We start from the raw sequence: 12,394 nt of genomic DNA, 5'->3' as shown, positions 1-12,394 counted from the left end.
TCGCCCAAAGAAACTTCGGCCGTCTCTTCATCACGGCCGCAGCTGCTGCAACCTTGCCCCTGGTGCCTTGTCGTCGACTTTTGCACGAGGTCACTGGCGCATGGCAGCGTCTGTCAGCTCGGCTGTGTGACCGTTACTCATTGAGCGAATAACAACCGCTCTATTCCGGAAATTTTAGCTGCTTATTCCCGTTCTGAATGATATTGTCATTTATACTCTGCCTGAGTATTCAGCCATGGGCCTTAATCCAGCATCTATGCCAGTGGCTGACCGGGATATTTTTGAGGCAGCTTGATCCACTGGGAGTTGAGGCCTCCTGTGTTTCCTCCACACGGTACACCGTTTGGCGAATCGACGCCGGTATACGACTCGTGAGTATCCTTAAGTCTCAACTTTCCACGTACAGAGTGGGTTTTCCCACGCAATGATCGCTCCAGAATATGTCATTTAAAGTTTCGCTTCGCTTCGGCTTGCGGGTATGATTTCGAGGTCTTCCGAAATGATACTCTGATGGCATCGGATTCTTCGTACGTCAGCAATCACGGACTCAAATTATTTTCCATGCCTGCCGAGATATTTCATTTTGAGATGAGCATTGGTATAGAGCCTCAAAGTCTGGCCACCATTTAGGCGTCCATGCGAGACTAACTCTGAATAGGGCAACCTGCGCGCGTGCTCGATTAGTGTTCCTGTGCCTTTCTTGGCCAACGAGCAACCATGAAAATTCGGCAGAAAGTCGGTTCCCGAACCGGTTCCAGAAAATCTGGCACAATGGCACAGTATCTTCAACTGTCGCGCACGAGGTTCGAGCTTTTTCGCAATCAAGTATAGATTGTCGCATCTTCTTGAGTTCTTTCGACGAATTGCTGCGACGCCGATCTCAGCTTGTCCATTTGTTTCAAGCGTCAAAAAGCAGTTAAGCATGATCCACACGAACTTCTTTTCTAGTATTAGATCCAGACCTAGAACGCCTGTAGGCTGTGACTACTCGCGTAATTGTCCTCGCCGACGCGGTAACTAGCGGTTTGTGGGCATGCCATAGCCATCGTGTCTGTCTGGGCCAAAAACGGAGTGAGACGCCGCTAGTTCGTTCCATATGTGGAGATCTATTTCAGGCTTCATCGAAGTGTTTGTAACAACACTACGGAGTAATATTGCGCCCAGGATCAATCAAGAGTCCAAGACTCTGTCGCGAAATTACTAGCATGGTGTGAAATTCGCCTCAACCACAAGTCGCATATTGATTCTATCCAAATCATACCAACCAGCAGAAGGAAATTAGAGTTAGTGTAACGCTCGAGGCCCTGCGATAACAGCCACAATATATAAAATACGACACGACTATCACTAACTGCTCGCAGCTTACTCCGGCCTTGTGGTAAGCAGTGAAGTTCTCTTAATGCTCTGTCAACTTCGACTCTAACCGGCACTCATCTCCGCTGGAACAGTCTGTTGAGCCTGTCCAGCGAAGTTTCCAGTGTTTGAAAAAGACTTGCTTCTCTGTCAGCGCACAAGACTTGCATTATTCACAATCGACGACATTATGTTGGGTCCGCTTTGTTTGAACAACAATGCCTACAACTCAGAACATTTGATGGGATTACGCGGAGCCATCGCCATCACCAGAGCTAGTGAAGCGCAAGGCCTTTTCTAGAATCGAATGAGGCTATGGAAGTCGAAATTGGGAACGCAAGGTTTGTGCCTGATTATGATTGCTTGGCCATGCAGTTTTTGATGCTCCGGAGAGCTGCTGGTGGTTCACCTTTCCATTTTGACGGTATCGCGACGCATAAATGGCGATTTGCCGCAGCAGACGAGTAGACCAGGATTCCTAACCTGCACACACGGAGATCGGAGGGTTCCGTCTGCTGAGGGTATAGTCCAAGAAGTCATCGACCAGTAGAAGTGGCAACATCTACCCTATCGAGATCCTTCTTTCTTCAAAGCGATAGGACATCTTGGCTGTCAGATCAAGCTGCTATGTCTTGCTGGTGGCACAGTCGACATACTGAAGGATCAAGCTCAGGTCACGTTCCCAAGGATCTCATCAACATCACATATTCACAACCGTGGCGTGTTTTGTCGATCCTCCACATATCTCTCATCCTAGTGACGCTGCAGATACCTCTTCTGTGTGGACAACGCATAAGCGCGCGGTCGGCAAGATCACATCTGCGCCCGGCCAATCGGGGCCGCTTACTTAGGGCTAAAGGTGACCGTGAGACCTGTTGGTTCTGCAGGCGAGCCACTCACGGCGATTGTAGGTTGGTCTATTCGTTACGTGGCTGCAGCCCGTGAGATTCGGCAGCTTTGTCTTGACTTCACCTGCAGCTTTTGAATTCTGATTGCTTTCTCTACGCCCGGGTGCAGCGCCTGGACATACCGATTCAGGTGCGAATGAGTTGTTGATTCTGTACTGCCATCGTCTTTACAAAACATTACTTGACTCGTATTACGGCTCTGATTTGTGAATTCGATACGAACTTTCGTATCTGGTTCTCCTAGGATTCGATCCATTTCCCATATTCTTCCCACTGACCAACAGCCAACACTGGGTGGCCGGCTGGTTATACATATTGTCCTGCCGAGCTGAGCTCTTATCTTCAAGCGTACCTATTGAATTGCGATACTGCCGGGCCAAGGGTGCGGATTGTACACATGACACTCGAATACTTCTCGCTCCATTTCTCGCCCTTCCACTCTCGACCAGCCTAACAGCTGTTTGTTGTGAAAGGCGTAGGTATCCAAGGGCGCAGCTTCCTTTATCATTGATCAGCCACTTGAAGCCGGGCTACGCCATTTGTCTAACCGGAATCTTCATTCATTGATGGTGTACAAGGGTTGACAAAGGACCTTGATCCAGGATCGGTCCAGTGTGTCGTCATCACTAACGCCATCTGCAATCAGTGCCCAAAAATCCGCTTCAACGTTACACGCAAAAATATGCCGCCTGCTGAATGGATGTCTCGGAATAGTGTAGGCACAGAAGTACTGTGCTGGAACTCCGCGCAGATATTACTCCGCGAGCCTGCACGAAGTTAGGGACCATGATCAAGGATACCCCTAAACACAAGGCTGCAGGAAGGGAGCTGTTCATGCACATTCTTGCTTCTAGTCTTCTACACCACGATTCAGCTTGGAGCGCTTTGGTGGCTTGGAAAGCAGTGTGGTACAACCGCAGAAAGCTTGCAACTTGCATCAAGATATTCTGAATGATGCATGCTATGTAGGGCTGGAAACGTACAGTCCCCTTACCTCTTGGATGCCAATTTCTGAGCGCAGTTGCTACAACCTGTCCTGTTCTAGCATTGCGCAGCATGCCAAGAGCTCGTCTTGCTCAAGTACACAAACCTAGAGCCCTTTCCATGGCAATAGAGTTGTCTACGGCCGGTATGTGGTAAACCATTGAGCTGGGATAAAGGCAAGAATATCACAGCAGCTACCCGACAACTAGGATGAAATTCTGGCAGGCTGGTAGCGTATATTGACAAGCAGGAGCCTGGTCAAGTCCAGGCTGTCCAGTATCCTACCCGACAACCCTAGTGGTTCAGTATAAGTCTGAACACGAAACAAGCTTCAAAGAGGTAATGAGGAAGAATTTCATTGAAGACTACGTATGCTATATGAGATAAAAAGTCGAGCCCCGAGTCGCAATCCAGACCGAGGATGATATAAAATGGGCATTATCTAAAGAGTGTGTTCCATGACCTATTTATTAGTTAGCTCTGTTTTTGACAACAGCGGCTGAGTGATGGTTGCAAATCGAGATGGTATCAGAAGTCCATTTAGATCATTGGGCTCAATCACGAGGACTGAGACCCTGACATAAGAGGTACCAGAAATTATTGAAAGAAAAGGTGTGTTTCATCATGCAAAGGTGAGAGAGGTAGGTGTTGGAGAAGCTTACCTGGACTTTTATGCAACCCAGAGCGGATCACAAACTTCTTTCGTCTCTTCTCCCTTCTCTCTCTTCCTCTCTAATAGACACGTAGCATAGCATCGATGTCTTTCTTGTGGTCAAAGGGAAAATGCCCCATGACCGACCGACAGGATCTTCTGCTGTGACAGTCCAATTCAGAATAGGAGCGGTCGTAGTGATAAAGACAAGAAAAAATCATTAAACGCTAAGCGAAACCAGACCACGTGACCCACAATAAGTTATTTCACGTGACCTATCCCCACATCAATTCTAAACCTTCGATGTCGCGAAATTCGAGATTCGCTCGACTTCCTTTCCGACCGACTTGCTATCGCCAATAACCGCAACCCGTCCGACAACCTCACACACCACTCACCTCAACACTCACAATGGGTCGTCTTCACTCCAAGGGAAAGGGCATTGCCTCCTCTGCTCTGCCTTACTCTCGCACCCCCGCTCCCTGGGTCAAGATCACTCCTGAGCAGGTTGTCGACCACATCTGCAAGCTCGCCCGTAAGGGTGCTTCTCCCTCCCAGATTGGTGTTGTCCTTCGTGACAGCCACGGTGTTGCCCAGGTTAAGACTGTCACTGGTAAGATTTTCCTGTTCGGGAACTGGGAAGATGGATTTGTGTGCTAACAAGTCGCAGGTAACAAGATCCTCCGTATTCTGAAGTCCAACGGTACGACATCACCTTTGATTCCTTAGCGTAGTCTGGTTGTGCTGGGCGAAGAGAGGATTCTGCGTCGGAGATTTGGGGCAGCAGGACTAGGTCGAACCGTTTGCTTCTATAAAAGAGGAGACTTCATGCAGATGGAGCGAAGACCGGTAGCAGGTCTACAATCCGTCTCGATGAACCCTTGACAACCTAGCACGAATCTGCGTTCCAAATCTCGCGACAAACCCGACCTTCCCAGCACACCATTGTAATAGCCACCCAGCTCGCAGAAATGCAGTTGCGGTTATGCCTCTGCTTGGTCAACAAAGGCTGACAGAGTGATGTCCCACAGGCCTTGCCCCCGAGATCCCTGAGGACCTGTACCACCTCATCAAGAAGGTAAACTACTTCGGTCTTCAGCTATTTTCAGGCCCCGCTAATTACCTTGTTCAGGCCGTCGCCGTCCGCAAGCACCTTGAGCGCAACCGCAAGGACAAGGACAGCAAGTTCCGCCTCATTCTCATTGAGTCTCGTATCCACCGTCTGTCCCGCTACTACAAGACCGTCGGTGTCCTCCCCCCCACCTGGAAGTACGAGTCCGCTACTGCCAGCACCATGGTTGCTTAAGCGGTGAGCTTTGTATCAGCTCAGTGTGTGATATTCCAGGTCTGGGTTGGGTTGAGCTTTCTCGACAGGTCGAGGTCGCGCCGTTCAAATATCGTCTCTTTCTGTTTCGTGATCATTCCGAAATGGATGGTTGCTTGAAAGGAGAGAAGCGGTGCTGGGCTTAGTTAGGATCATCAATGCTAGCAAGACTATGACTTACCACAAGTCGGTGAAATAAAAAGAAAACGTTCTTGAACTAATTGCTTTTTATCGTGGTAGGATATATGACTATTGCCGCTGGGGTCGCATATTTGTCTCTTGATTATCTATAGTATATGTCTAAATCTCATCTACGAGCTATTAACCACCGACCCCATGTAAACTCAAGCGTATGCCCGCTTCAAACCCTCCTAACCTTTCTAGCAACTGCATTACAAAGCTCAACCTTCACCCCAAATCCGAGCAACACATGAATCCACAATCTCTGTGTATCACTTAACCGATCATTAGCACTTTTCACCTCCACAAAACACACCTCTTTTCGTTCAACACTCCAAAGAAATAAATCCGGCACACCGCCACCGCGCGCCTGATACTCCTGTGCCATAATCTTACAGATGGCAGCCAGCGCTTCCCCCTTGAAACATTCGGCTATTTCGAGCAAATCCTCAAGCGGGAACGACCAGTCGAGGCCGATGGCGCAGGGCTGTGTCTCTGAGTACCGGGCGTGAACGGAGTGGATTAGGGAAGTGGCGTCGCCGTTAGCAATCTGCACAAGACGGTGGTTTATCTCTGACGCGCGGGAGGGGTAGAAGGCGTCTGTGTGCAAGTCTAAGGGGCAACTTTGAAAGATTGTCTGGAAAACATTGGGAATGTACGTGAAGATTATGTCGTAAAAGAGATAGGCGAACTGAGTTGTTTATGGTTAGTTCTTGTATAGGTGGATATATGGGTACGTTTATGATAGAAAAAGGACGCTTACTAGGGTGCGCAAAATACCACCCTCAGAGTGATATCCCTTCCAGCCATGGTCTCGGTACCAACTGAGGCACATGGCTTCGACGCGGCATTCTGCTCCATCTCCATGTTCGTCGATCCAGATGGTAGGTCCGCTGCGTTTGGGTGGTGGAGTGAGAGCGTCCTCGTTGTGGTCCATGATGAATGTTGGGGTCCGAACTGGGGAATTTTCTCGTTCGATTTGGATACCCTCAACTATACGCTCTTCTGGCTTGCTAAGCGCAACGTGCCCAAAATCGTGCTGCTCCCGTTTGACGATTTTGAGCGCCTTTTCTAGCTTCTGGATCCGCTTCTGCAAGTCGTGATGGTAAATTAATTGGCATAATGGATCCTCAAGGCCTTCCTCGCATGTGCGCAGGGCGATGCGCTTCCAGTGTTTCTTCTGGGCTTCTTCGTTGCGCCCTTCAAACGGTGTCAGGCTCCACATGTAGTGCTCTTCCAAGAGAGCTCTGCGTTGGTACCAAGCGCCGCGTCTGGCGGGATGGAATAGCCGCTGGGCAAGTAGCTCAGACAACATTTTATGCTCCTCTTTATGCTCTTTGAAACGACCAAGAGGGAGGAGTCCCTTGTGCAAGATCCTAGTGTACACCCAAGCCGGCGAAAAGCGGCGAAGGTATGCGCCCTCTCCACACTCGTAGCTAGTATCTTCCTTTTGTTGCTCCTGCTCGAGAAGCATCTTCCATCGGGGATAGATTTCATATGCCAGGTCTTTGATCTCCTGTAGCCGGCTTTTCGTCGGTGTTCCGCTGAATTCGAGGAAGTTGTCTATCTTGTACTGAGTCCGCAAAGCCGATTCAAACTCTAAGAGAATCTCTCTTGATGGAAAGATTGAGCCTGAGCGGCAGACGACGTATTCGGGAAAATTCCTGCGTGAAATCTTCGCAAGGATAATGGTGGTGAGGGATTTCTCCGTCCACTCCGTGGATCGGTAGAAGACGAGATGTACTCGCTCAAAGAGTGCATGAGGGCCGGGGGCCAGCCGTATACAATCTCCCGTGTAGTTTAAAATCTTCTTGACAAAATGCTCTTTCCGGTTTGAGTTATTTAGAGGATTCCACTCAAGCCCTGTCTGTTTCTGGCTTGACTTGTGCAAAGCAGTTATCAGCTCTTGCTTAGACTTTCCCTGCACCTTAGCCTCCTTCGCGAGAATCTTGAGTTCATCAAGAAGTAGTAGTGACGCCGCTTCCTCCACAGTAGTAATCTCATCTACTGTATTGGCAAAGCGGAAATCGCCAGTCAGACCTATATCAGATGAGGAGTATGTGTCTGACGTATTCTGTTCGTTTGAAGCCCCAGAGCTAGACAATTCTCTAGTCTTCTGCAAATCGGCTACAACTTGCGGCACATCAACAATATCTGAGTAGTAGGCCAATTTATTGACTCGATGCCACGCAGAGGTCTTGCGCAAAAAGAGGCGGACATATCTGACCAGTCAGTCACACTTTTACCCTTAGTCTCCAAGAGCAACATAGCGAGGATCTCAGGGACGTACAGATACTGCGACTCATACGACAACTCCCGCCAATGCTGAAAGACCTCTTTCTCAGCTTTACTGAAAAGATGCGCTTCCTCAGCTAAAACTGTGTCCAGAGCAAGATTGAACGCATCGACATATATCGAACTCTTTCCCTTCCGCCATTTGCCGTCCCGCATTCTCACTTGTAAAGACAACTCCTTTTCCTCGTCGTCCCCGGATTTCTGTGAGAACTCATACTCCTCTATTGCTTTGGTATCAGCTTCGACGGGAGGAAGAGCAGACTCGAGCTCAGTCTGGCTGCCTGGAATAGCACCGTTATCTTTTTCATTTAAAGGTCCTTCATCCGCCGAGGCGAGACGCACCAAGTCCTCGGTCTCGAGGTTTTGACTTTCGTCTGATGGCGGCTCCTTAGGGACTTCAGCGATGTCTCGTTGGGTCTTTATTAAGGGCAAAGGCACTTCAGTTGCGAGCTTTCGGCGTTTTATCGATGGGCGATTTGTGTCCCAATAATCAAACAGGGACATCCTGCGAGCAATGTGCGCGACTTAGCGATCGGATTCTAAAGCGAAATAAGGTAATCGCGCGTTATCAATATATATAAATATCTCGGACCAACCGAGGGCATTCCAGGCACAATTCACCGCGATAATTAGAGAAAGGAAGGAAGACAAGAGCAACTGTAAAGAGCAGAACAGACAACAGTTACCGAGATCTCCTAGCAACGACCCGTCGTCGCCTGTTCTCCCCTAGACTTTCGATCAGAGCGTGAAGTGATACGCCAGCACGTGTCGGCGAAACACGAGGTCACGTGCTCAATTTAGCTGCAAAAGGGGAAGAACCAATCCAATTCGATCGTGTATGCTGAAAGAAAAACTGGCATATAAGCACAGCATCTCACAAAGAATCTGGATCTTTTCGATGATAGTGACAGGTTTTTGGTCATTGATGCCATATGGTCAACAGCTATGACTGACAACCCAACAGTAAGTCCATACTACTACGGTCCACCTCTCTCCGCCGTCCTCTCCGCCCGCCCAATGTCAAATACTGCCCAACAATTCCTCTAGCTTTTAAATTCCTCGAATAACCCACCTCCTCTCATTAACTTCCAATTGATTTGATTCTTATAACTTCTCGCCAGTCAAATACTACACTAATCGCGCATTCTCCAACTTTCAATCCCAACTCCAACTCTGGTTTCACGCCAACCACTACTTCAACAACGCACCCGCCAGCGCAACCACAGCCAACATTCGCACAACCACAAGACTTTCCCCCAACAGCAACTCCAAAGCCGAATCCAAATACAAACTTAATGGTCAACGAAACCAGCCAGTTGTCCTCAGCCGGGACTGGATCCGCGCACACCGCAGCCGCTGACCCGATCGCTTCAACAGTCCGCCCTGGCGGCGCTCCAGCGCGCGTCTACATGAACGAGAAGATCGTGCCGTATTTGCTGGAAGGGATGAAAACGGTCACAAAGGAGCAGTATGAGCCCATAGTAGTTCTATAAATACCTGAGGGTTGGCTTCTTAAGTTTCTGCGTCTGGCTAACCTATGTAACAGACCTGCGAACCCCCTGCGCGTGCTGGGGGAGTTCCTCATACAGAAGAGTAATGAGGTCGAGGGTCCTCAGTCGGGGAACGCGCCGGAGTAATCGGCTAGAACTTAGCCTTGAGTTTGGTTACTACGTATTTGTATATTGCACCATTGTGTAAGGCGAATGGGCTTTGCGGCTGGTCAAGGTGAGAGAGATAGGCTATTGTTTGTTGCATGAAGAGCAAACGCAGCGCTTCCTGTTTCTACCTTTACCATGGAGCCCGCACTCCGTTCTTGCGCCCCACCTTATTACTTGGTACTCATTTATTCGATGCCAAAAACGGCCTGGTGCTACAGGGTGCCCATTTCGCGCAGGTGAAGAACTTGTATAAGGAGACGCAAAACGAGACTGTCATATGGCCGGCTGATGCCGCCTACGAGCCGCGGAAAGAGCTAGACCTTGATGGTGTCAAATCAATAATGGACACGGAAAATCTGGCAAATAAGTGGCGTTTCTATCTCTAGCTCTAGTCAAGACAAATATATTAACCCGATCCCTGGAGGTATTGACGAAAGAGAATCCAGTGCTGGAAACTTATAAGGATATGCGTCTCCTGGGGCATTGGTTAGTGCAACGCAGAGATGAGACATAAACAGGAGCGATGCCGTGGGAGACTACAACGGAGGTAGAACATCAAGACGTGTGCCGTAGTGTGTGCGTAAAAACTAGTAACCTTAGCAACCTCGTCAATAGGAATATTATTCCAATAACATCCCACATAAAGAGCTTTCAAGGATGTAGCGCAAAGGGTTGCACCCAGAGCTCAAATCACAATACGACGACGGCAACAGCGGTGTGCCTGGTGGGTTTGTATTAGCAGTTGCCGTCATAACTTACCTTTCGAGAGACCAGTCCTCATTAAGGCAAGACAGAATTGAGAAATATGATATGGTCCTCGGTTACGTTGGGCCTGTCTTGGAAGTCGACATCTAGGGCGAGAGCTGCTGTGCTCCTCGCGCTGGCTGTACTACAGGCACAAACGGTATGGCGGACTGGCGAGTGACGGCCGAACTCCATGTCGTCTGCTTGTTTGATGAGGGCGAATGAGAGTGCATGCATGGCAGATTTAATGTGCTCCTGGCCGAATACAATCGAGTCGTTACGTAGAAAATGTTGTATAAGACGAAACAAAGGCGAACAGCTGACTAGCGTGATAACGACCAATTTTCCGGTGAAGCTGAAAATGTAGAAGTGCTGACCCATCTGACAATCGAGGAATTACAACGTTGATAAGAAACCCTGCACTTCCCTGCCGCCATAGATTCCGGTGTATCGAGCGAAATAACATAGAAACATCAGCCTGCGTCCGATGGGTATCGATCAGATCTTCGAGCCTTTATCCAGGTCCCGACTGCAGGACTGGAACAGTCGAATGGGCCGCTTGCTGACGACGTTCCGAGTTCGCCCAACAGGATTTGTGAATTCGATGACTTTTCTCCGTAAAAAAAAAAAAAAAAAACATAAATGACGCCCAAGCGTTGACTTGTTGAGTCGGTCCCAACGAATCGTGCCATCCGAGAAAACAGAAAAAGATCATACCGAGGAACATAAGAAGTGGGGGTGAAAGGAATACAGCATTAAAGACAAGGGGGAAAGGGAAAGGGTAGGATGCCGAGAAAGACACATAGGAAAAAGCCTCGAGTCGTGTGCCACCCTGCCCAAGCGGAAAGGCATTTATTGAACACCGGCGAATATCGACCTACCTTCCGGCGTACCGATCTTCCCCACCACGAGGTTCATAAGAACGGCCGGGGTAAGGGTCGCGTGAAGGAGCACCATGTCCGTAACTAGGAGGGTTAGCATCACGGTCATAGTAACCACGGCGTTCGTCACGACGATCATCGCGGCGTTCATCACGACCGTACCGTTCCTCACGGCCACCGGAGGCGTAGCGGTCAGCTCCACCGCGGTATCCACCACTGCCACTGCCACCAGGGCCGCCTGCATAGTCGTCACGGTAGTCGCGACGGCCATAATCACGGTAATCGCGGCCGCCGTAGTCGCGACGGTCGCTGTAGGAGTCGTAGCGGCCGTAGCCGCGGTAGTCATCACCACCACGGCGCCAGTTTCCGCCTCCGTAGCCGCCACGTCGGTCATCGTAGCGGTCGCCACGGCCACCTCGGCGTCCACCAAACTCTGTTATACATATTAGCCGAGACACGTCGGCGGTCTAAAGGGTGACTTACCACGCTTGGGAGGTCCAAAGTATTTACCGGGAGTCGGGGTTCTAGGACGGCTACGACGAGCCTTTTCAATGCTTAGAGTGCGGCCTTCAATAACCTCACCTTGCAAGCCCTCCTTGGCTGCATCTGCCTGCTCAGCAGTCACCATGTTGACGAAGCCAAAGCCTCGGGACTCCTTAGTATGAGGGTCGACCATGATCGAGCAGCTCTCAACATCTCCGTATTTTTCGAACAGACGTGAGATGTCGGACTCAGTCAGACGTGGGTGGATTCCGGTGACGAAGAGGTTAGAGCCAGTGTTGACAGCACCCTCGTCATCATCAAGCTGCTTGCGGGGATCAATGGGACCACTGATATTTGAGCGTCAGCATATATGCTCGCGTATTGTCTCCAGCCGATGCTAAAGGACGACATACCGCTCGTCAAGGCGACCGTTTGGAGAACGGCTACGGGCACGATCGGCTCGCGGCTCATCACGGGGAGAGGCGCTGCGGTCGCGAGCGAAGCGTGGCTCGTCTAAGAACTGAAGTTAGACCCATGCCATCGAGATCGCTTCCATGGCGACAGTAGTTTACGTACCATCATAACGGCCGTTTTCGTGCTCGTATTCGGCAGACATGACGATGGATTTTGAGATGATTGACTAAGCCGTCGTGAAGAGTTAGGACATGAATTATATGTGATGAGGGCGCGTAACACAAAGCGCGGTCATGTTTGGGCAAGCGCAGAAAATTCCGGCATAAACACTGCGAGAGAATACCTTGAAGGGGCGATCCGTTGAGCAACTAGAACAAAGCTGCGATATTGTTGCCGGATTGAAGCCTGGCAAACAAAAGAGAAAGGAGAAATAAAGAAAAGAAGAAGGAGAGATGAAAGAAGGGATGGGGAGGCGATGTTGATGATGAAAGGAGGAATAATCAGCAGCCGGGAGCAGC

The 12,394-nt window shown here is 49.7% G+C and overlaps 4 protein-coding genes across 4 annotated transcripts, besides 1 other annotated feature; 2 read left to right on the top strand and 2 right to left on the bottom strand.

Moving 5' to 3' along the window:
* Positions 1-12,394: part of a sequence feature (contig 1.111 1372..62418(1)) that runs on past both edges of the window.
* Positions 4,230-5,441, top strand: ANIA_06679 (ribosomal 40S subunit protein S13). The gene is made up of 4 exons (XM_050613380.1): positions 4,230-4,510; positions 4,568-4,600; positions 4,929-4,975; positions 5,030-5,441. The coding sequence occupies exons 1-4, from the start codon at positions 4,309-4,311 to the stop codon at positions 5,201-5,203; spliced, it is 456 nt and encodes a 151-aa protein (XP_050467141.1). The 5' UTR covers positions 4,230-4,308; the 3' UTR covers positions 5,204-5,441.
* Positions 5,471-8,200, bottom strand: ANIA_06678 (fanconi-associated nuclease 1; the record flags this gene model as incomplete). Its single annotated transcript, XM_659190.1, has 4 exons — positions 5,471-5,497; positions 5,718-6,092; positions 6,165-7,623; positions 7,692-8,200. 4 exons carry the CDS (start codon positions 8,198-8,200, stop codon positions 5,471-5,473), a joined length of 2,370 nt encoding a protein of 789 aa, XP_664282.1.
* On the top strand, positions 8,642-9,774 carry ANIA_06677 (DPY30/SDC1 family protein; the record flags this gene model as incomplete). The annotated part of the gene is made up of 3 exons (XM_050613377.1): positions 8,642-8,659; positions 8,818-9,164; positions 9,243-9,774. The coding sequence occupies 3 exons, from the start codon at positions 8,642-8,644 to the stop codon at positions 9,331-9,333; spliced, it is 456 nt and encodes a 151-aa protein (XP_050467140.1). The 3' UTR covers positions 9,334-9,774.
* Positions 10,976-12,273, bottom strand: ANIA_06676 (RNA recognition motif domain-containing protein; the record flags this gene model as incomplete). The annotated part of the gene is made up of 5 exons (XM_659188.2): positions 12,220-12,273; positions 12,039-12,102; positions 11,876-11,975; positions 11,463-11,809; positions 10,976-11,412 (listed from the first exon to the last, which is right to left on the bottom strand). Exons 2-5 carry the CDS (start codon positions 12,076-12,078, stop codon positions 10,976-10,978), a joined length of 924 nt encoding a protein of 307 aa, XP_664280.1. The 5' UTR covers positions 12,079-12,102; positions 12,220-12,273.

This window comes from Aspergillus nidulans, chromosome I (genome assembly GCF_000011425.1).
Source record: "Aspergillus nidulans FGSC A4 chromosome I".
In the NCBI taxonomy this organism is placed as follows: Eukaryota; Fungi; Ascomycota; class Eurotiomycetes; order Eurotiales; family Aspergillaceae; genus Aspergillus; species Aspergillus nidulans.
Note: the sequence above shows the minus strand (reverse complement) of the source record. Positions and strands in the feature narration are given on the sequence as shown.

What these genes read in the sequence shown, in the direction of transcription:
- ANIA_06679 (XM_050613380.1), top strand. Translation starts at nt 4,309, where the DNA reads ATGGGTCGTCTTCACTCCAAGGGAAAGGGCATTGCCTCCTCTGCTCTG. An exon ending in CCAGGTTAAGACTGTCACTG is followed by an intron (nt 4,511 to 4,567) that starts GTAAGATTTTCC and finishes AACAAGTCGCAG; the next exon opens with GTAACAAGATCCTCCGTATT. An exon ending in CCGTATTCTGAAGTCCAACG is followed by an intron (nt 4,601 to 4,928) that starts GTACGACATCAC and finishes GATGTCCCACAG; the next exon opens with GCCTTGCCCCCGAGATCCCT.